Here is a 22,321-nt window from a genome sequence, read left to right as displayed (position 1 = left end):
TTGAAGTAAAAGTTTCACTAGAGGAAGGATTGGCTGAGCTTGAAATTAGGGTGTCAGGCTCAAGCGTCGTTGCTGTACTTGAGATTAATGACGAAACTGCCGCCGAGGAGCTGGTCAAGGTTTCATTTGCCGAATCGCTTGTCGATATGATAGTGGTAGCTGGACTAGGAGTAGACGTAGCCGATGGCGATTGTGAATTACTGCTCGTTGTAGACTCTGAGTCCAATGAGGATGTTGGACTGAGAAGAGCAGAGTCGCTTTCTGAGATGACCGATGTGCTGCTTTCCACGCCAGGTAAAGTACTGCCAGATGTACTGGTAGGCGACGAGGTATCGAGACCAATAGTTTCCGAGGAGCTTGAAGACAACAGAGATGATGAAGGGATTGATGTTGGGGTGAATTCAGTGATCAAAGTGCTTGACTCTTCGCCCGATGATGCACTGGCAGATGATGTCTCTTGACCATCTAAGCTAGTTGTGAACGAAGTTGAAGAAGCTACGGGGCCTGTGAAATCACTTGATGATAATGATGATGTTGATGTTGATGAAGAAATCTCAGAAGATAAGCCGCTTGTCATTGCTGGCTCATCTGTCGTCGACACAGGGGTAGAACTTAGTAGTAGTGTGTCAGGGTTTACTGTGAATGTGTCACTCGAAGAAGTCGACGATCCGGTAAAACTCTCCAACAAGGAAGACACAGTAGACAGGAGTGAGCTACTGGACGATGTAGAAGGGACCCCTACGCCGGAAGAAGTTGACGAAGTCGAGGTGGCTGAAGGATCGAACGCGTCAAGGGAGTCTGTAGATGTTGAGGTAGCAGAAGATGGCTCTGATGTTGCTGAGGTTGATGGAGGATTAGCATAGACAACGGTACCAAGGACTGTTCCGCTGCCCGGGTATGTGGCGATGGGGATAGGTTCCGTGATGATTGAAGTGCCCGAGTACGCAACTCTAACCACTGCGTAGCGAGCGGCGAAGATGACGGTGCCTTTAGCCGTTCCGGAAGGCGCAACTGTACTAATGGCAGACGGAATGATGTAGGAGTCGCCTTCGGTGTAGATCAAAGTCGAAGTGACATAGAAAGATGCTGGAATAGCCAAGATAACGGTGCCTGGAGATCCGTTCGTTGGCTGGATAGTGCTCAATGGGAGAGGCTCAGATAGTGAAGATGGGCCGGTATAAATGAGTTGCGAGGTGACGTAAGAAGCAGCATCCGCTGATGTTGACGTGGTCGAGAATTGGGAAGTCTCGGAAGGAATTGAAGTAGCTGGTGTGATATCGCTGCTTGTAGAATCCGAAGAAAAGGAGGCAATCGTACCAGTGCCTATCGACAGGAGAGAAGAGGAACCATCTATTAGCGAGCTCTCTGATGTATTTGGAGTGTCACTAGTGGAGGTGGTAATCTCAAGAGAAATACTGGCTGTCTCCGAAACAAGACTGGAAGAAGCTGCCGAAGAAATCTCAGTGTTTGTGGTCAAACCGGTGGTTACCGTAAGTGAGGCGCTGGACGCTGAGGTAGTGACATCTGCTGTATTGGACGAGCCAGACGTGGAGCTGAGATCGATGGTAGATATCAGAGAAACAAGCGCTGTGGAAGTTGCCTCAAAGTCGCTTGTGCTGCTAGTCGTTGGGGTGCTGTTGCTGGATTCAGCTCTTGCTGTCGTGATGAGCGACTCACTAAACAGGTTCGAGACAGTGGGAGAGATCGAGAAGCTGGCTTCAGTTGAGGTCGCATCGATGGAAGTGGAGCTGCTGGCTTCTGACCCGATGGTCCTCGAAGTCACTGCGCTTGTGTCGGTACTAAGGGCCTCAAGGGAGGTACTGCTGCTCTGAAGATTGCCAATATCAGATGTCGAAGCAACGTCACTTAAGGAGTTCGAATCGGTGGTGGTAAGCAGAGAAGCGAAGGCTGTGCTTATTGCTTCGGGATTAATGGTGCTTGTGCTTTCGACTTCGCTGGACGTCGTCGCCACGCTACTTGACTCAAAAATTGTGCTTGGTTCGAGAGTTCCAGTGCTGCTGGTGCTTCCGCTCAAGCTGATGGAGTTCGACTCAGCTACGGAAGATACCGCATTTACCGAAGTTGCGGACGAAGTCGCTGATGTATCAGAGCTGATCTCACTGGTAGACGTTCCTCCATTATCAGATGGAACAGAAGACGCCGTCGACGACACTAGCAAGGTAGGAACTGCAATGACTACCAACCCAACAGCCTGTGTTCCAGAAGGCTGGATTGTGAAGAGGGTGACTGTAGACTGACCAGTACCTGATACTGTTGAAGTGAGGAACTGAGCGGCGTAAGCGATAGTTCCGCGGACGCTTCCGCTCGGAGGCACTGTGCTGATGGGGATCGGAGTAGGCAACTGATCAGTGCCTGTGAAGGGTATCTGAACGCTGTCGTAGAAGGCAGATGCTGGTGGAGCTGAGCTAGAGACCAAGGTCTGATCGGAGATGAAGGAAACCGTTGGAATGGTACCTTCGGATGAAGAGCCGCTATTCACAGACGAAGGAAACTCGATGGAAGCCGTGAAATCGACAGAAGAAGTTCCAGTGGCTGAACTGAAATCAGAAGAGGACGCAGCTGAAGACGCTACCAAGAGAGACGAAGCTGTCAAGTCGCTCGACTCAACAGTGTTGGAAGAAGACACACCAATGCTTGTTCCAGATGATTGCGATATAGTTGCCTGGACTGCAGTGGTTCCTAAATCAGTTGATGTTGGTGTCCGGCTTGAGAAAACAAGACTATCGCTTGTGAAAGTCGAGACAACTGGATCGTCTGTCAAGCTCGAAGATGTGCCTAGAAACGCCGGAACAATGCTGACGCTAGTTGGGAGGCTGTCATCCGTTGATGTTGCGGTAAAAGTTGGCAACTCTGGGGTTGAAATAGAACCAACCGGAAAACTCGAAATGATTGTGGAAGAGCTCAGATCGCCGAACATCGAGCTGTAACTATCAGATGAAGTTGGTGGGGAAACCGCTACGAGGCTGCTTGATCCTCGCTGTGATTCGCTCAATGTGCTGGATTCAGCTAGAACAGTAGGCAAGCTTGAGGCGATAGGCTTGGAATCATCACTCGATCCCGAAGAGCTTTCAGGGGAAACAAAAGTCGAGGCAGAGCCTAGAGGAGAAATGAATGTGGAAAAAGAGCTAGTTTCCAGTGATGAAATGCTTTCAACCGAGCTCGTAGACTGCAATGTCGTGCTTAACACAACAGGGGAGGACGACTCGCTCGAAGCACTGGAAACGACAGCAGAACTGGTTCCAAATGTAGCAAAGCTAGCCGGCCTCGCCAAAACGATGGTTCCAGGGACTGTGCCGGACTGGTAGATAGTGGTCAATGGCAGAGGCGAAGTGAGGGTGCCTGTTCCAGTGTAGTCTACCTCGGACGTGACCAGAGGGTCCGGTGTTGCGTAGACAATCGTCCCCAGCACTAGTGAGTCTGAACCGCTTGGCAGCACGATGCTCACTTGCTGAGGTCCAGTAATGATCCCTGTACCAGAGTACGGCACAGCAACGGAAGCAAAGAGTCTTCTAGCCGCACCAAATATCACAGTCGGTGCGTCGCCATTGCTTGGATAAATGGTGGTGAGAGGGACCAGGCCGGTGCCCGTAAGGGATTCAGTCCCTGTGAATACAACCACAGATGTCACAAAGGTTGCCGTTGGGCTCACCAAGCTAGGTTCAGATAGTGTGGCTGAAGCAGAAAGACTACTGGAGTCTAAAATCCTGCTTAAATTGGACGAGGAGAGGGTAGAGCCAGGTGAGATTACAGAGGTTGAGGTCAAGGTCGTGTCCTGAAATGTTGAGTCGGCAGAAACGGTGTCAATCGTTGAGGTTGTCGGATCTGCTTCAGCAGAGGTGAACACGCCCGAGGATGAAGGACCAATAGTGGAAGGTGATACTGCGCTCGATGACAGGGTACTTAGAATGTTGAGAAGTGCCGAGGATGAGATCGTTGGGTCAGAAGGCGTAGAAAGTTCGGTGCTGGTGGAGCTGATCGAAGACTCAGATTGAGTTGAAAGCTCGGAGCTGGCCGATGAGCCGGCTGTAATTTCCGTCAACGTTGAGGTCTGTGACTCTACTACGCTGGAAGAAGCAGAAGAAGACAAAGCCGCCGTGTTACTTTCAATGTCTATAGCAGAGGAGGCCAAAGGACTCGAGCCGGCGGGCAAGATAATCGAGGAGGTTTCTATAGCAGCTGAAGAGATCCTCGTGTCAATAGGTGTCTCCGTGGTGGCTGAAAACGACAAGCTTGTGCTTCCAGATGAAGAGAGGGTGTCAGATATAGATGCGAAAGGAGGTACGCTTGACTGGCCCGGGGTTGTCACTGAAGTGGGTACATTGGTACTACTCGTACCACCGCCTGATAGGGAGTTTGCAAGAAAGCTTGCTGATGAGCCAGGAGAGCTTGTTGTTGTGGCAGTAGATTCAAAGAGGGATAAAGTTTCTGTTGAAAGTACAGCCGGCGCTACTGAGAGAGTGCTAGTTGTCGGGGATTCTGTGCTAAAAGTGCTTCCAAGAACAGGAACAGGTGTCGATAACACTGAAGCCCCCTGGGAGGAAGTAGTCTCGGATAATCCAAGAGATGATTCTGCAGATGTTGATATTTCAGTCGGGGAAGTTGGGCTAACCAGACTGAAATCAGCTGTGACCGGAAGTAACAAACTCAATGAGGACTGGGCGGACGTGTCTGAGATTGAGATGCCGGACAGTCCAGAAACCCCTAAGGCTGAGTCCGAACTTGAGACATCTGAGCTAGCAGGACTCAAGGTATTGGATCCTGCTCCAGTGCTTTGAGATGTGGGTGTGGGCGAAGCAAGCGGGTTTGAAAGAACGGTATCAGAAGCAGGAGATGAGGTACTCGAAGCGGAAATGGGGTCCGATGCAAGCGCGGTATCCGCGTTTGTTGTTGACGTGTTAATGGAAGGCGAAGTTGTTGATGTAGTCAACGAGGATTCCTGTAACTGAGTCGCTGTAGGTGAGGGCACATTCGAGGCCGAATCTACGATCGACGAAGTTCCGGATACTTGAGAAATGATTGCAGACAGTGCGAGAGTGTCTATGCTAGGATTAACGGACGAGGAAATATTATCGGGGCCAGAAGACAGGGATGAAGAAGTTGTTGGAATCCGATTAGACGAGTCTGTTGTAAGTCCTGCAGAAGTCTGACTCACAGACGAAGTCGCTTCCAAGGCTGGGGACGTCGAAGTTGAACTCGAAGTAAAGACAGTTCCTGGGGAGAGGAAACCTGGAGCGACGGCCACGGAAGTTGTACTTCCGGAAGGAGGAGGCTTGGAGGAGCTCTGGGAAACTGGATCCATCGAAGTAGATATGGCGGTTGACGTGGAATAAGGCAGACTTGGAGCATCTTGTTGAGATGCCGATGTCGTTGTGCTTGTCGGGCTACTAACGGCTATTTGGGGATCCACAGAGGTGTGTGTGTCAACCAAGGTTGTGCTTGACGGCGTTCCCACGCTAACAACCTCTGGGCCAGAGATCAGGACACGTGTTGTGCCCGCCGGTGATGGAATTCCGAAGACTATGGTGACAGGCTCGGTGCCAGATGGAATGATTGTGAGAAATTCAGTGGAGATGCTTCCAGGAATGTATGTTTCTACAGTTGTAAGAGGTCGAGGTCTCTGAACTATGACGGTCCCTGAAGTCGTTCTAAGCGTCAAAAACTCCCTTGGAAGTCCGGTGCCCGTGTAGTCGACGAAGACTGTAGCAACAGGAATCGTCACCGCCGAGTCTGGGACTGTGCCAAAGGGGGATTGATTGGAAAGGCGCCCAGAAGAAGCTGCATTAGTGGCGCTGGAGTCTGCTGGGGCTGCCGTGCTAGCAACAGTCGAGAAAGCTATGCTATCTATGTCGCTTTGCAAAGAGGTGCTTATTGGACCTGAGTCGGTCTGCGAGCTCCTCGTAAGGTCTTGGGGGTCTGAGACCTGGGACTGTATGGTAGAAACTGCGGAGGAACCTAATGAGCTTGACAGTTGTGCGGAAGGCGTGTTTTCTGGGCTCAATTCTGACGACGAGCTCTTGCTTGTAGTCGATGACGCTATCGCTGGTGGCCGTCCTAGCAAAACAGTACCTGGTTCACCAGCGCTCGGTAGGATCGTAGAAACAGGAGCAAGCCCTTGAGAGCCGTCTGAGGAATTACTGCCCGCATCTAAAGTAGATGTGACAAAAGAAGCCTGCAGCAAAACTGTCGTTCCAGACTGAACAAGGACAACGGTAGTTGGGCTTGGTGGGCTATTGGTCGTCAACGACGACACAGCTTCCAGCGACCTAGAGCCGGAACCTCCTGCAGAGTTGCTAATTAAGCCAGCGGCCGATGATGGTTGGAGCAGTATCACGGTCGAAAGACTGCCTAGGCCAGCAGAGAGAGTTGTCAGCGGGATTGGCGAGGTGAGCGGGTCGGTTCCGCTGTAGAAAATGTCTGAAGTAACGACAGAACCAATTACAGAGTTGGCGAGAGCAGTTGTCAATGGTGAAGAGTTAGTGGGCGTGGCTGTCGAGATGAGATTGCCTGCAGGAGTTGATGGGGTTCCAAATTCCAAGTCACTAGGTGGCCTAGATCCATTCGAAGTGGCTCCCAGTGTCTCTTTCGCGATGGAGGTCTCGGTGGCAACAGGAACGCTAATCAGTACTGTGGATGGTGAACCCGGGTCTCCTTGAAGTGTAGTCAAAGTGGTTGCTGATGAGATGCTAAGATTGCTCGCCAAAAGTACTGTCGAGGTTGCAAAAAGCGTCTGGGCTGATAGCTGGGTGGCAGGAAGCGGCGTAGCTGAGTCTCCTGGGGCAGCATTGCTTGTAGAAACCGGCTGCGGGGCTGTATCGCTACTCACTGGCTGAGATGTAGATGAGTCTATCGCATTCGGAGCAGCCACGACGACAATGCCCGGCTGAGAGTCGGAAGGTGGCATGGTCGAGAGCGTAGTCGAGGTTGACAAGAGTATTGCTCCAGTCCACGGCACAGTCGAGGTAATGTAGGCGTTGGGCAAGGCCACAACGTACGTTCCAGGTATAGAGGCCTCAACATCAGGAGTAATTGTCGAGATTGTAGTTCTTGATGTAACAGAATAGCTATCAAGACTGACAGCCGTCGAAGTAACGAATGAGGCCAGAGCCACGCTTGGATCGTTCACTTTCGACACTTGGCTTTCGCCAGGCCTTGATGACGAGGCCACCGAGGGTACTGCAAGCACGATTGTACCCCTGTTGGTTTCTGAAGGCTGGACACTGGTCAGAACAGATGTAGTCGAGCCCTCATACAAGACTGTTGAGGTGACAAAGTCGGGCTGAAGGACAACAGAAGCCCCATTTGTTACCTCGGGGGTTACTGTAGACACTAAGGTTGGTGGGTCAGCTACAATAATGAAGCCTGGTGCCAGTCCGTTCGGCGGCAAAGTCGAAAGTGTGGTTCTTGTCGTAAGTATATCTGCGCTGCTGAAGTCAATTGTAGAAGTTACGGAGTCATCAGGAACTCCATCGACGATAATTGGCTGCGAAGTGCCCTGGCCTGGTATCAGAGTTGACGTTGTTGCAGCGCCCTCTTCCTGGGTACCAGAGATTCGAACGTAGGACGTTGAGAATTGTCTTCCCAAAACCGCGGGATCCGCAACGAAGACCGTGCCGGGGCTATTTCCTGAGGGGACCACGACTGCAAGTGTTGTCCTAGATGCCAAAGGAACCGACCCTGTCCAAGAGACAGTCGAAGTCACAAATATGGCTGGTCTGCCAATGATCAAGGTTCCAGGCAGTCCATTGGCTGGCTGAACAACGGAGATGGTCGTAGGCGCTGAGCCAGCCGCTGTTCCAAGCAGCACGACCTCGGAAGTAACGAACGGACTTGCCGAATTTCCACCTCTCAATGAGGCATAAACAAAGACCGTTCCAGGTACGGTTCCCACAGGATCAACAGTTGTCGGCAAGTCCACGCCTTGAGTGAAGTCAACAGTAGAGGTGACAAAGGGCCCTCTTCTTGCCGAAGTGATAAAAGAGTCCGAGCCAGTCGCAGCTGGGGAGACGATGCGAGGCAACCCGATGATAACCGTACCATCTGTGACAGCCAAGGTCGATGGTGTGTTCGGAGCATCTGAGGCCGGAGTGTAGGTCACAATCGACGTAACAAATTGGGTCGGCGTTACTTGAGGCGCCGAGGCGGCAGACGTGGGATCTTCGACATCTGGATTGGAACCTTCGGGCTGCCCGATGATTACAACTCCCGGAGATGTGCCTGTAGGCTGGATCACCGATAGTTTCTCCTGGGTAGACCCTGTAAAAGGAACGAAGCTTGCCAGGAACGTGGCTGATGGACTTCCGATGACAACGGTACCACGTTGAGAGCCGCTTGGTGGTGCTATCGTGATAGTGATTGGGGCCGTAAGGACTTCCCTGCCCGTGAAGAGCACAGTCTGGGTGATAAAAGATGCTGGTGGCAGTCCGACTATGACGGTTCCCGGCACAGTGCCATCGAAGGGCCTGTTGAGAATCGTCGTCGATCCTGTAATTGAACTCATGCCCTCGTACGGAACTATCGACGTCACCTGAGGAGGGGGAACTCCAGTCGACGGGACTCCTATCACTACAGTTCCTCGACCACTCCCGTCCGTGGGTTGGATGACTGACACTACGGTTGGGCCTGAAATAACGGCTGTTCCAGTGTACGCAACCGTAGAAACATCGTAGGACACATCTGGTACTGCCGTCGTGGCGACAGCGACAACGTAGGTGCCAGGAATAAAGCCAGACTCTGCAATAGTTGAAATGGTCGTACGAGTTGCGTCTAGGGGATCGGACCCAGTGTAAGCGAGTGTACTCGTGTTGTATAATCTTGGATCAGGCACTGCAACGACTACAGTTCCTTGAGAAGCTGTGGAAGCTCCCGGCGTGGGGTTGGCGACGAGAATGGTTCGTGGTGCCGTGATGGGATTCGTAGTCAGAAAGCTTGTTGAGTTGACAGAGTTCGGAAGTGATCCAGGGCTGACTGTTGCCGTACCGCCTCGTGAAACTGTTGTATACGAAGGCGGATCCTCCACTACCAATGTCCCTGATCCATCGAGTCCCAGAACTGCTCTCGTAGTGGGACCGGCCAAGATGTCTGTTCCTGTGTAAACTCCATTGCTGACTGTCACGTACCCTGAATAGTTGCCACCTACAGGGTTACTCTCTAGAATCTGAGGCGTGGCGGATGTGGTGGCTGAGATCGTGGGCAGAGCCTCGCAATTTGACGTGTATGATGTAGAAACAGCAATGTAGGCGACGTAACTGACGACGTATTCTAGGGAGTAGCACACACATGCGTCGACCTGATTATTGTTGAGCGCCTCGAGGCATGACTGGGCCAGGCTGCTGCTTCCTAGGAACAGCGGCGGCAAGATGAGCCGCCATAAGCCCGAAATTTTTGACATGTTCATTCAAGGACTGGGTATTCTAGAACCCAAGGCTCGGTCCTTAATGGGCGAAAGATAGGAAAGCTCCCAAAAGTCTTCCCAAAACCACTCTTCCCAATACCAATCTTCCGCGACCTGAGTGACACGCCTCCTCCATTAAGGACAAAAAGCTAGAGGCATCAAATGGAAGCAAGAGCGATTTAATTGAGAGTGATCGTCGAAACGGCCATTCTACATGCGTTCAAATCTTTTCGGTAAAATCCAGGCGGGGATGTCTGGGCGGATCTTTGACCACCTCGACCACATCAACTAGCTTTTCCTCTATCGCCAAGTCATTGCTATCTGATTGCCCGCTTGCAGATGGGCCACAAGCAGCCGTTTCCATAGCAAAGAGGACAATGGGATTCATGTTAGCCGATTGTTGGGAGGCTCTTAAGACTGACAGGAATGGACATGCGATGTTATCTTCAAGACCCAGATCAGTCTGTCCTGCCTTGATCGCCTACTGAATGTCTTCATCGGGCAAACCGATCGAGATAGGACGCAGAGGATAGAATGCCTTGTGGCTCGGCAGCCAGCCGATACTCCATGTGAGTGCTTTGTGGGAGGAAATGAAAGGAGTAGATCTAATTCCATACGCCATACGTGGATCCATGGGTGTGTCACAAGCTACAGAGACGTCGGGTTGAGGCGGTGGTCATTGCATGGCCGGTTGCGATCGATGTACCTACTTTGAAGGGGTAGTGAGAGTAAGTTGAGAAAGTTATTCACTGTTAATGAAGGTTTGCGCGGATAACTCGGATGACTCGTACATTTGAATGTCTCAAAGACTCGTGTAACGAGCACCAGACTGTGGGGAGACGGTGGGTATTCTCGCCGAACGCCCCGGACGACGCGGACGACGCGGACGACGCGGAGCTCTCTGGCCAGGACTCTAACCCATCAGTATCATCCGGGCACGTAATAATTGACCCAGCGTAATTGTAGAAGTAGGTAAATATTTCATTCTGTGTCAAAGCTTGTAAACTCCATCTTTCACTCGGGCCATCTAAGGATTGCAGTCACACGTATTAGTTACTGGAGATACGATGTTGTGCAAGCTCCTCCGGATCGTGACCGGGCACGCGATCCAATCTCGCCGATCTGCCAAGCCGCCCGTAAAGTAAGTAATGTCTCAAGCGAGGTTATCTGTTTCCGTGCTTGAAACGTCATGAGCATGTTTAAAGTACCTAGAATGGTACGGAGTAAGCGTTCGTGGCCCCGCTGGCCGACCATTACTCTCGGCTATCTAGTTGTCTTAAAGCCACAAGCAGCCACCACCCTCAAGACAGGGGTACAAGAGACCTCACATTTGTGACTTAATCACTTCAAGATCAGATTCTACGATCCTCACTCGGGCCCTCGGGTTACCTAGAATATCTAAGCAGACTACACTGAAAGAATGGGCTTTTCCGTTGAGGCTTGATCGAGTTAATAACCAGGTTCAACGCCCTTGCGAAGGGCCCCTCTTCGATCAACATCAGGCTAGATTCCAACAATGATCTCGTCCATCTGAGTAAGAGAATTACATGAAGGCAAATCATATTAGTCCTCGTCACCCTTCGGACATCTGATTTATAAAGTGCTTAATAAGATTTTCGTCCGGTCAAAAGGGACGCAAGCTCTGTTTGCGAGGTGGTAATGCCGCCAACCCCGCGAAGGTCTAATACCGATCTAAACCAGAATCAATCCACATACCAGTCTTGGTCGTCCGGGTAAGACTCGCACCTTATACCACCGCCAAAGTACGCCACCTGGCGCACATACTGCATGAAGCGCTCGATGGCGGCCTCGTAAGTGGCAGAGGCTTTCGTAGACAACACCTCGAAATACAAGGCTTCTTTCAGGGCTGCACTGGACTCTTCCACATTTTTCTTCGCCGTTTGCTTCACTAGCTCAGCAATGACAACAGCATCTTCCCAGATATTCTCAACGGCATCTCCGCCTGTCCGCTGTCTCGACTCAACCACAACCCTTCGGTTCAACTCTTCGACACAGTTGTTGGCTGCTTCAGCAATGATGCTGGCACCGCCGCTGAGAGGCATTATCTTAACAGGTAACTCGCTTGTAGTCTGCAAAGGCTCCTGATTCAGACTCAGAATGTCGAGAGCGCTCACTTCTGACGGTTGCGACGCAATGGAAACGAGTAGACCTGGCCCGCTGATGTTGGCGTTTTGGTATATCAGCGCCGCAGACCTGCTCTCAAGGAGTTGGAGAAGATTTGGCCTCTGACTTGATTCGGAGCGTGATTCTGCATGTGCAGATCCGGATTTCCGGGTCTCATTTTCGCCCTTGTGAATTCTGACAGCAAACCAGCTATCTTCATCTGCTTGTAGCTTTGCCAAAAATACAGAAGGGGGTGTGGCTTCATCTTCCGAGTGGATATCCTTTCGGTCATTCATTGATACCATTGGCAATAACTTGCCAAATGAACCAGCAGTGGCAGCCAAACTCGTGAGTCGCGCCCCAGGAAGCCTCACGTGTAGACCTTTGTCGGAAATCTTCGCTGGATACGCACTGGAATGAGAAATATAGAGATTGCCGTATTTCGCGTACTGGACAAGAGTTGTGGGTGCCCACCGATATCCTGGGACTTGAACACGTGGGACAGAGGAGAAAATAAGGTCAGATGGCAGACTCCCACCGAGGCCCTGGAGCCTCCTCCACAACTCACACATGCCCTCCTCGGGAGTCTCTCCGTGACCAATGAGAGGTATGACTCCCCGTGTGCTGTTGATACGCAGATTCAGCAGCGTAGCCAAGCAAATCACCTCGTCGGACGCAACCGTGACGTTGCGGTATTTCAAAGCGGCAGTGAGCATGCTCAAGAAGAAGTCAAATCCCTTCAGACTGTGCTTCACTGGCTTGTCGCCATCACCATCTCCTAGCTGCCACATGTGAGTGCTGAGGTCGCGGAATTCTGCCATGAAGCGGTATGCCAACAAGGCCTCTTGTCGGGGGGCTTGCTTCAGAAGGTTGATGATTGACTCGAGCGAGAGGATGCCATCGGCGAATGACAGACAAAGCCGGTCGCCGATCCCTCGAGCTCTGGAAGCACCAGCTAGGACTGCCTCTTGTAATGTCCACATCCTGCGCATGTAAGGAGATAGGTACAGCTGTGCTGCAACATCCATCACCCCTTTGGAGGGATCCCGTACAATGTCGCCTATTTCCAAAGCTTCAAGCACTGCGCTTCTCACCATGACAACATTGGCGTTCGAGTAAATTTCCCGCATCATGGAGAGGCAAAGATTCTTTCCATATCCAGGAGTCGCAGGACAACACATGGTGTCGATCCAGATATTAAGCTGGCGTATTTTGGGTTTCGTTTGGATCATAATCCCCGTGCCGTCCTTTGATTCGTCTGCTTCTGTCTCTTCCACGACTTGGTATGCCATCATTGCCCAGTGTTGTACGTATGCCAGCTGACAAAAGGGTAGGGCATTCGCCGCCGGATTGCCCATACCCTCTGACCATACGTGTGAGAGAGCGACGTAGTGATTATTGGGGTCTTTCTGCGACTCTTCGTCGATGCTGCAGGAACTGAGAGCGATGCCCAAACTGCCATCTTCAAGCCTTCCGATAGAAAAACAAGGGACATCGCCCTTTTGGTAGATGTCTATAAGGTTTTCCTCATCAAATGAAATCATTCCCGGGCAGTTGCAACCCTCGCTCATGTGTTTAGGCTCTGCCGGTATTCTGAGACTGCAGCCATATTCGGGACAGTCTTTGTGTAAGTCTGCCACGGTGGAATCCGCCTTGAACTTGCTAAAGTAATAGAACGCGGCGATGGTGTTGAAGCTCTCGCCGATCTTAGTGATATCACCAGGGCACCAGCCGGCCTTAATCATTGCGAGCTTATTATTTCCCGAGGACAGATCAAGCAAGGAGGCGACCTTGGAGAACCATGGGCGCTTGGCTGACTCTGGGAAGTGCTGTACACCTCGGTCCATTTCTGTATGGAGAGGCAGCATTAGCATAGGCTCCAGGGCCTGGAACTTGCTAGCTGTTATCCGAGGGTGCGTAACTTACCGGCGACTGGTCCGTGAATGAGGGCCGTCTGAACCGCAGAGTCTAATGTCTCGGCCAAGCTGGCCAGGCATAGAATTTCTTCGGCAAAGGCCGCCGAGAAACCCGGGAATCTGAACTCGATCTCATCAAAGGCCTCGAATGCTTGATCCAAGCATCTTTTTAGGTGCTCTTCATATGCATCACCGCTTCGGATGGATGCCAGCGGCCCGCTTGCGCGTAACGATGCCAGGTCCTCGTGCAAAGTCTTTGTAGATAGGCTGATAGTCTTGAGCCTTTGTTGATCGTCGTATGTCCAAGACGTATATTTTTGCCATTTATACAGATCTCCCAGAAACTCCTGGAGCAAGGAGCAGAACAACCAACCTTGGTAATAGTCAATAACTTGCATATGCGATATTCCGGCTGTGAACCGCCCTTGAAGGGCATCGGCTTGAGTGGGAACATGTGGATACTGTGCGTTGAGAACCTCGCCATGCTGTGTCGGGTAGTCGGAAAAAGGCCCAGGTTCATGGAACTGTTTGGTGCCCAATGCTATTGTCGGATGTTCACTAATTGGGTCGCGGGGTATCGGAAGATGCTCCATGATGCGGCACAAAGTAGATGTTAAAGTGTCTCAATGAATACAGTCTCCACAGGGAATTGATAGGGAAACCAGCTGACGCGGGTCGTGTTGGCCTTATTATTATCGTTATTGTTTTTTGATCGTCGAGGCAGTCAATTGTCTGAGAGTCGTGAGAGGAAACTCAAGTTAGCCAAAGACTGGAGAATTCCCACAGGAAGCCAGATGTAAGCCAATAAGCTTCGTCTTCTATGACGGTTCGTGGTGAATTTACATGTGAGGGGGGCTTCCAGGCAGCTATATCGCTTATTGCTGACACCGGTGCTAGCGCTGACGTAGCCAGAGCACAGGGCGATCAAAGTAGAGAAAACATTGTGAGACCCAAGGGACTCTTGCGATAGTAAAGTATGACATTATGACTATTTGGATAATTCCAGCCTCTTCAATTTGGCTTACTCAAGGTGAGGCAAGCGTGAAAGTACACTTAAGTCCGGAGTGGTCGCTCCATGGAACAGAGCCATCTTCGCCAGGTAGAAGTACCTGCATCGGGTGCAAAACTTCAATATGCAGTGGTCTGAGCCCCACCATTGCAACCTTGTCCATCCGGTTCGCGGGGAATCTTTCGGTACCATTAACTCCCCACGTGTATCCAGTCTCCTCGCCTTTCAACTCCTTCCACGCGTCGAGGAGGTCATTGTCTTCCACCAGGCTTGCATCGATATGTGGAGTCACAGGATTGAAGTCTCCCGCTACCAGCCCATGGCCAACGTCGTGTAGAAGTGATCCAACACACTGCAGTTGCGCTGGGCGACATGCCGCCCCGTTTGATAGGGAGTCCAAATGCACGTTGACAAGTTGGAGCCGCTTGTACGCAGCCATCTGAGCCCCCGGCTGCCGCGATGGTACAAACACCTCACTGCACAGTGCGTCCCGTCTGTAGAAAGATCGATACTTGATTCGCGAGACCCGTCCTAGACCCGCCAGAGCTGCCTTGCCGATGTGACCAAATTTGGCCTTGGATAGGAGAGTCATTGTAGCGAAAGCGGTGAGAGGAGCGCCTATCCAGTTTCGTGAGTCTTTTTCGCTGGAATACCAATTGTCGCGAACTATGCTGTTGTTCAGCAACGCACTAAGCATCGTTGTCGACACTTCTTGGAAGAAGATTATATCGGGTGAGGGCGAGTGGTTCAGAAGATGGTCGAGAATTGCGGTGATGCGGCGGGCAGGCTCTTGATCAAATGCCTCCACGTTCCACGTGGCGAGAACAAAATGAGGGCTTATTTCGGTAGTATCTTGAGGTGCGGATGGGGGAGGATTATTGACGTCGTGGGTTTCGACTATCTCCCAAGTGTTGATCGTTGGTTCGAATTGATGCCATGACTGCGCGATCGGGGCCACTCCCTCGGCCTCTTGCTGCGTAGAGGACCACGACATAATGCGTTGATGCCTTGAATCTCTAATTAGCCGTGCGAACTCAATGTGGTTGACTGAAAATAAGGTGAGACTTGTGAGAGAAGTTGGGTAACATGTGTTGCAGTGGTTGGGGATGAGGAGTTATTCAGCGAGAGCTGATGTGGCTGCAATCCAGGCACCAAGATTCTTGAAGAGGTTAAGTCACGTGCAAGGGATCTGTAAAGGTAAAGTATGTTTCTCAAGGTAAAGTTTCGACATACTTTACAAAAGTGGACGCTTCCCTGCATTGGATGAAGAAGGAACTTGATTTTGGGCGCCGTTTGAGGTTATTTCCATGGCGGCGTGAATGTGCCTTAGGGCATTTTCTGAAATAATTAATCCACACCAACGTCCATTGACGAGTTAAGGTTGTTGGCCGTTGCAGATGGAAAAGAAGCAATGTCACAGAGGTAATGAATAATCAGAGTCAATACGTTATTAATTGACTATGACTTCCTATGAACATTGAAAAGAGGCGTTCAAGGTACATCCTCTTGTTGTATGTTACATCAGAGGTTGCAAAACAAAACAGGTTGATTTTGGAGCAACCAGATGCTGATACAGAAGACTGGTTTCATCCCGCCAATTCCTACATATCTCCCGTATCTGAATACTTGTTTGGGCGATAACGACCCTACCACTGGGTCTTCAAAGGCTGAAACCCGCAGCGTGAGTGTGATCGGATTGACACGAATGGCGGCATGCATGATTTTAGGCGCTTTGGCGTCGAAGACCTGGTGTAATTCGCCACGATGTTTACGGTCGCCCTATTGTGATTGGACAGAACAACAGAAGAAACGCAAGCGAACCTCGATCAGGAACGAGCGTCAAAGATAAGGTCACCAGATGACTTATGGCGCATAGATATTGTGGTGTTTATATATAGGACTTTCGATCAGCTTACAGTGACCTGTAGGCAACGAGCCGCGGCGCAGAAGCTTTGTATGAAAAACAATTCCTCCCCCAAGACCTTGAAGTCTATATTCTTGATCATCTTGATGCCTTTAGCAGCATGCGCTCAGAAATTAACTCCAGTGTGGCTCAAAGATCCAATGTCCAAGTCTTGCACATGGGTCTTCCTCGGACGGGGAGCTTTTCCATGAAGGCCGCATATGAAGAGCTTGGATTGCCAACATACCACGGATTCGTTTATATCGAAAGACCGCAAGACCATCTTCGCTGGTTCGATGCAGTGCAGGCCAAGTACTACGGAAAGGGTAAGCCCTTTACGACAGAAGACTTCGATGATTTAGTTGGAGAATGGGCTGTTGTCTCAGATAACCCGGCGATCGGGTTCGCAGAGGAGCTTCTCCAGACTTATCCTGAGGTGAGCCCACCGTACCACACAACCCAAAGGATCGACTGGCTAATCAGGCTATCAAGGCGAAAGTTGTACTTGTCTGCCGAGATCTGGATAAATGGTACAAATCATATGACGAAGGTGTCATCAGGTCTTTCTTCACCTGGAAGATGTGGGCTGTACTTAATCTGATCGAACCTCTCCAAACGCTGAAGCCCGTTACTGTTACAAGGGATCTGCAATACGCAATATTTCGCTGCAGCAATCAAACACAATGTCAAAGAAACGCCAAGTTGATATGCCAGGAGTATTCTGAGAAAATCCGGGAGCTTGTTCCTAGAGAACGCCTGTTGGAGTACAAGCTTGGCTCGGGATGGGAGCCACTGTGCAAGTTCCTCGACAAGGAAATCCCACACAAGCCTTTCCCACATCTTAATGATGGCAAAGAATTCGAGCTATGGATGCGGGATTTCCAACAGAGGGAGGTGAAGAGAGGGCTGATGGCTGCGGTGAGGACCATGAGGTATCTGATTGTACCGGTAGCAGTGTCTGGTATCGTGCTGGCTTTCACGAGAATCTGGAGGTTCTGGACATGATATCCAGTAGGACCGTACGTCAGGAATATCTTGGGTACCGAAGATCGTCTTGAAGCCAGGCCGCATCGCCGATATTTGGATAAAAGTCGAGGCCCGGCGCATGACGCCCATGGCGCCGGCTCAGACTTCTCACGATCAATGGGGCCCACGGGGTGCTGCTAGCTTCTCCGAATCACATAAACATTTACAAATCCACTCCTCACCGTGTTGATTGCGCCACGTTTCCAAGGTCTCAGCGCCAGTGCTCGGCCCGTGAATGGCAGATCTTCTACTCAAAAAGGTGAGACTGTGTCTCACTCTATCCTAAGTGACTTAGACAGGTCATCTCCCTGACGGAAGCGACGTAGGACAGGCATGGTAAAATGAATAGGATCTGGGCGGACGACTGCAGTGCGTCTACACCTTGATTCAAGATGTATAGGCCGGAAATTGACCGTCGAATTCTCCTCTGGTCATGGAATGCCGCCAAGGCGGTCGAATCGCAACTCATCACAGACGATAGAGCGCCCGTGTATCCATAGCTCTAGAAGCCCGTGAGGTGCATTGAAATTTGCCTCCGCTTCCTTCGCTGCTTGGCTTCGCCACAAGGACTGATTGTGTGCCCGACTCTGAAGGGAATCTTAATGGGCTAAACAATATTAACCCACAAGACTAGTAAGGTGTAATTCTTGGCTACTCGTCCGCTGTCAATTCTCTCAGCACTAAGCTTGGCCAAGACCTGATCAGGACCAGGTTAATGGAAAAAAGCGCTTGGCAAGCACCGCACAATCGTAACATTACTCAGCCGGCGACGGGAATTCGGCCGCATCACTAACGGTGTTTGTCTACACTTACAACACTTATATGTAGTGAGCATGGTAGTGAGTACTAGTGAACACAACACCATGTGATAGTAAGATACACAAAGCCTATTAATGAGGAATGTGCCAGTATAGAAACCGACCGAGAATTCAAGTGCAAGCATTAAATACGTATAAATTCTTGTCACCGAAACCGATTTTCAATAGCAAGGAACCAACCATATCACGATTCTTCTATCTTATCTGCATCAATTCCCTGAACTGCTATTGTCGCAACTGCTCACTTCAGCAACGTCAAAATGTCGGGACTTCAGTACTTCTCGTATAAAGGTTATGGCGAAAAATTGTTGCAGGAGATGCATTACAGTCAAGCAGTCAGGGTGGGGGATAACATTGAAATATCTGGCCAAGGTAATTAACTGCAAGCAGGGTGTGTATGATGTGCGAAACTATTGCTCACTGAACCAATTTCAAGGGGGTTGGGACTCAAAGACTGGAGAGATTCCCAGCAATCTCATGCAGGAGATCGACCAAGCATTTGAAAACGTCGACATTGCCCTGAAGGAAGCTGGCGGCCAAGGATGGTCACAAGTCTTCCGCATCCGGTTGTATGCACTTGACGAGGCCTGGACTGAAGATGGCCTTGGCCGAATGGTAGAGAACATGAAGAAGTGGACTCCCAACCATGCGCCAATTCTAACAGGTATTGGGGCCTCAAAGCTTGGGCAACCCGGTATGCGGCTCGAAGTTGAGGTCTCGGCCTACGACCCCAAAGGTCCTAGATAGACTCCAAGACTGGCCAATTGCCGCCTTTGGTATATGAACAAGCAAGAATATATCAATATCATTTCTGATGACCTCTGACTCATTTGTAGATGAATTTAAATGATGTTCCTACTCTCGTGGAATCCAGGTCAGTGGTACAGTACAATTGGACGACGCAGTTGCAAACAGTTGTTCAATGATGATGCTGTCATATCTTCCTCAAATCCCAGAACTCTGAGTTACACACCTCGCAGCTATGTAATGGGTATCACGAATTTTGTTGAAGTACTTGACGACTACACAGTTGTCGCAAAAGCCCGTCAGCTTGAGGCCCTGGGTGCCACCTCTTTCTCTGCCAGTACCAAATTCCAACACCAGCAATAGCAATCGCTGACGAAGTGAGAATTCGCATCGTCTTCTTGATTGCGGGAGAGACCACCATCTCTGCGGCAACATGAAAGTCGGACATGGCGTTGATGCGCGGGTAAGGGTCCTTGGGAACGTCTTTCCCTAAGAACGTGCAGAGCTCTTCCCAGCCAAATCCCTTTTCAAGGTTCAAGATCAGAAGCTTGTCAGCAGGCACAAGAGCTTTCACACTCTCTAAACTATTGCAATCGTCAACATCTGATCATAGCGATTTTGAAGCGCAAGACGTCAACTCACTAATCAACATAGCTCTTGGAAAGTGCTTCATTGAACCCAGGGTCACTGGGCTCCAGGCCGCCAGACCATCTGTATGTCATGGCTCTGAATAGTGCAGTAAGCTCCCAGATAAAGCTGTCAAAGTATCTGGCGATTGACAAAGGCGGCTTCGCTAGCTTTGCATGATAGGCTCCGAGGGATCCCGCAATTGACTTGGCCCATGACTCCGGGGTACGCTCCGTCAAGATGAACTTGACATCCGGGTCTTCCAGGTACTCTTTGATGATGTTTGGACAAAGATAGCAAGGACTTTCGACGATGCACTAAAGGTTTATGGTATTAGATGAGCTCCTCTAACCAGCTCTTACAGCCGGGACACCTGAACTTACATCATAACCGGCGAAGAGTTTGTCAAACTCGGCTCGTTGAAATGGCTTGTCGCTGTCGTTGGCAATGATAGCCTCCTGGAGTGCTCTTATCTGCTGAAAGCCATAGGGTAGGAGCTCTGAGATGTGGAAGGGGGTATACCCCAAAGTCTTCAGTGCTTGCCATAAACCAAGAGTTCCAGTACTGGTAAACAGATGAGTGAAGTGTCTTCAAACCTTGATATTGCGCTTTCGCTATAATTCTTACCGGCTAGGACCAAGTCCAATAATTTTCATCGAGCGGCTTCCTGTGGGAGCGGGAAGTTTATCGATAGCTCGGGACATTTTGACAGATCTGTGAAGGATGCAGTAAAGCTTGTTGGCACATTGGTGTAAGCAGCGCGGTGTCGCTGACCCTTTTACTCGTAACCTCCAAATATCTCTCCGCTGGCAGACTCCATTGCAACTGCCGGGTTGCCTACCCCAACTGCCCCCGGCTCGTTATCAACTCCATCAACACGCCACTGACTCGTGATGCTCGCCGACTCATGCGTGTGGGTTCCCAATGCCCGGGGTAATAATTGAGTTTGTAACGTCGTATCTCGACCCGCATGGGGCTTTTCAATCAGCGCTCTGCAAAGATAATGTCAAGATAGCTATCTGGAATTACCCTTGCCATGGGTCGATTACGGATGATCTTATCCTTCAGGCGTGTGTTGTGCTGTTGGTATTGACAAATCGACACGGATGGACGAATCAGGAGCTTTAGAGTTTGAGGCATATCGATAGATTCATAATACCTGCTAGATGCAATAACTATGTGTCTCTGTTTCGTGCTGCAATGCCAACTGAATCCGCTAGGTGTTCGTCCAATCACCAAATCCAACAGATCATCACTATAGCATTGTTCAACTACACCGCCCCGTGAACGCGATGCACCTTTCAACACCAGACGAAATGGCCATGGCTATGGCCACGACCACGAAAACTCGTCGACCGCTCAAATTCTTGTTGCATTGTTTCTCCGCCACCGGCCATGTTTTGCCAATGCAGGCCGTCGCCAAGGAGCTGGTTGAACGTGGCCATGAAGTCGTTTGGACTACCATAGCACCCCAGGAGCAACGAGTCCTTGCATCGGGGGCAAGATTCATTACCGCGGAGGAAGTAGTGAAAGTAGATGCCAACCTAGAGGGCGCCAATCCGAAAGACATGGCCGAGACGGCAGAAGTCATGTTCCGAGGGCGCGTTACGGCACAAGTCGCTGATATCCGTCGTGTCCTCAAGACGTTCAAGCCGGACTTTGTTCTCACTGACGCTCTGCCTCAGGGTGTCGCAGCGCTCTACGAGCTGGGCGAGATTCCTCATTACGCAACTCTGGGGGTTGTCCCGTTGTATCTGCCCGACATAGGGCCCGAGCCCATCGAGCATGCTGCTCAATCTGCTCTAGGAATGCTCATCAGTCAACCACAACTAGTCCTGCCCTCGATCAACCCAGAGAGAGAGGAGCTCGGGCTGCCCGCCCTCAAAGTCACAGACACGTACTCTTACAGTCCTTTCCTGCACATCCAGGCTTCGTGTCCTTCCCTGGAATTCCAGAAGGGCCCCGAGCCTATTCTTCCTCAGGCGCAGTATGTCGGACCTCTGGTTACACGTCTTGGAGGTGCAAGTGTTGGTGTGCCAACGTGGTGGCAAGATGTCCTCGACGCCAAATCCATTATTGGAATCACACAGGGCACGTTTGCCATGGACCCGACGTCACTTATCATTCCCGCCATCAAAGCGCTTCAGGACGACAAGAGTCACTTGCTGGTTGTGCCATCAAAACTCGCCGACGAGATCCGCGATAAGGTCAAGATCGAGGATAACGTCCGTATCGCGGATTGGGTTCCCTATGACCTCCTCCTTCCACGCTGCCGTCTGCTCGTGACGAATGGTGGATACGGCAGTGTTACGCAAGCTCTTTCACACGGCGTTCCTCTCGTCTGCGCCGGAACTTCGGAGGACAAGAAGGACACAGCTGCGCGAGTGACTTGGGTTGGTGCGGGTATTGATTTGAAGACCGATACTCCCTCAGTAGACCAGGTTCGCGATGCAGTGCACAAGGTGCTCAATGAGACAAGTTACAAGAAGAATGCGACGAGAATTAGAGAGGAGCTCAATGCACAGGGTGGTGCCAAAAGAGCGTGCGATTTGTTGGAAGAGGCGGCGGTAGAGCTAAGCGCCCCGACGGGGGAAACATAGATAGAAAACCCACGAAGAATAGAATAATGTCGTAGATTCCCTACAAGAATTGATAGAGTTTGAACTCTGCAAGCTGTGACATGATGACAGCAAACTTTGTTCTCGTAGAGTCCCATTCTGTTTGCGTCACGTGTGGTAA

The 22,321-nt window shown here is 50.7% G+C and overlaps 7 protein-coding genes across 7 annotated transcripts; 3 read left to right on the top strand and 4 right to left on the bottom strand.

Moving 5' to 3' along the window:
- Positions 1–17: 17 nt before the first annotated feature.
- On the bottom strand, positions 18–9,409 carry CPAR01_10239 (uncharacterized protein; the record flags this gene model as incomplete). The annotated part of the gene is made up of 2 exons (XM_060494500.1): positions 18–33; positions 93–9,409. 2 exons carry the CDS (start codon positions 9,407–9,409, stop codon positions 18–20), a joined length of 9,333 nt encoding a protein of 3,110 aa, XP_060346682.1.
- A 1,706-nt stretch (positions 9,410–11,115) lies between these two features.
- Positions 11,116–14,045, bottom strand: CPAR01_10238 (uncharacterized protein; the record flags this gene model as incomplete). The annotated part of the gene is made up of 2 exons (XM_060494499.1): positions 11,116–13,385; positions 13,463–14,045. The coding sequence occupies 2 exons, from the start codon at positions 14,043–14,045 to the stop codon at positions 11,116–11,118; spliced, it is 2,853 nt and encodes a 950-aa protein (XP_060346681.1).
- Positions 14,046–14,477: 432 nt separating this feature from the next.
- Positions 14,478–15,455, bottom strand: CPAR01_10237 (uncharacterized protein; the record flags this gene model as incomplete). The annotated part of the gene is made up of 1 exon (XM_060494498.1): positions 14,478–15,455. The coding sequence occupies one exon, from the start codon at positions 15,453–15,455 to the stop codon at positions 14,478–14,480; it is 978 nt and encodes a 325-aa protein (XP_060346680.1).
- A 570-nt stretch (positions 15,456–16,025) lies between these two features.
- On the top strand, positions 16,026–17,369 carry CPAR01_10236 (uncharacterized protein; the record flags this gene model as incomplete). The annotated part of the gene is made up of 4 exons (XM_060494497.1): positions 16,026–16,142; positions 16,189–16,311; positions 16,390–16,800; positions 16,848–17,369. 4 exons carry the CDS (start codon positions 16,026–16,028, stop codon positions 17,367–17,369), a joined length of 1,173 nt encoding a protein of 390 aa, XP_060346679.1.
- A 1,099-nt stretch (positions 17,370–18,468) lies between these two features.
- On the top strand, positions 18,469–18,955 carry CPAR01_10235 (endoribonuclease L-PSP; the record flags this gene model as incomplete). Its single annotated transcript, XM_060494496.1, has 2 exons — positions 18,469–18,580; positions 18,645–18,955. 2 exons carry the CDS (start codon positions 18,469–18,471, stop codon positions 18,953–18,955), a joined length of 423 nt encoding a protein of 140 aa, XP_060346678.1.
- A 187-nt stretch (positions 18,956–19,142) lies between these two features.
- CPAR01_10234 (uncharacterized protein) lies at positions 19,143–20,286 on the bottom strand (the record flags this gene model as incomplete). Its single annotated transcript, XM_060494495.1, has 5 exons — positions 19,143–19,188; positions 19,297–19,539; positions 19,598–19,899; positions 19,966–20,146; positions 20,210–20,286. 5 exons carry the CDS (start codon positions 20,284–20,286, stop codon positions 19,143–19,145), a joined length of 849 nt encoding a protein of 282 aa, XP_060346677.1.
- Positions 20,287–20,874: 588 nt separating this feature from the next.
- Positions 20,875–22,182, top strand: CPAR01_10233 (MGT family Glycosyltransferase; the record flags this gene model as incomplete). The annotated part of the gene is made up of 1 exon (XM_060494494.1): positions 20,875–22,182. One exon carries the CDS (start codon positions 20,875–20,877, stop codon positions 22,180–22,182), a length of 1,308 nt encoding a protein of 435 aa, XP_060346676.1.
- Positions 22,183–22,321: the final 139 nt, after the last annotated feature.

The sequence above is a fragment of the Colletotrichum paranaense genome, assembly GCF_030867605.1.
Source record: "Colletotrichum paranaense strain IMI 384185 chromosome Unknown Scaffold_8.1, whole genome shotgun sequence".
In the NCBI taxonomy this organism is placed as follows: domain Eukaryota; kingdom Fungi; phylum Ascomycota; class Sordariomycetes; order Glomerellales; family Glomerellaceae; genus Colletotrichum; species Colletotrichum paranaense.
Note: the sequence above shows the minus strand (reverse complement) of the source record. Positions and strands in the feature narration are given on the sequence as shown.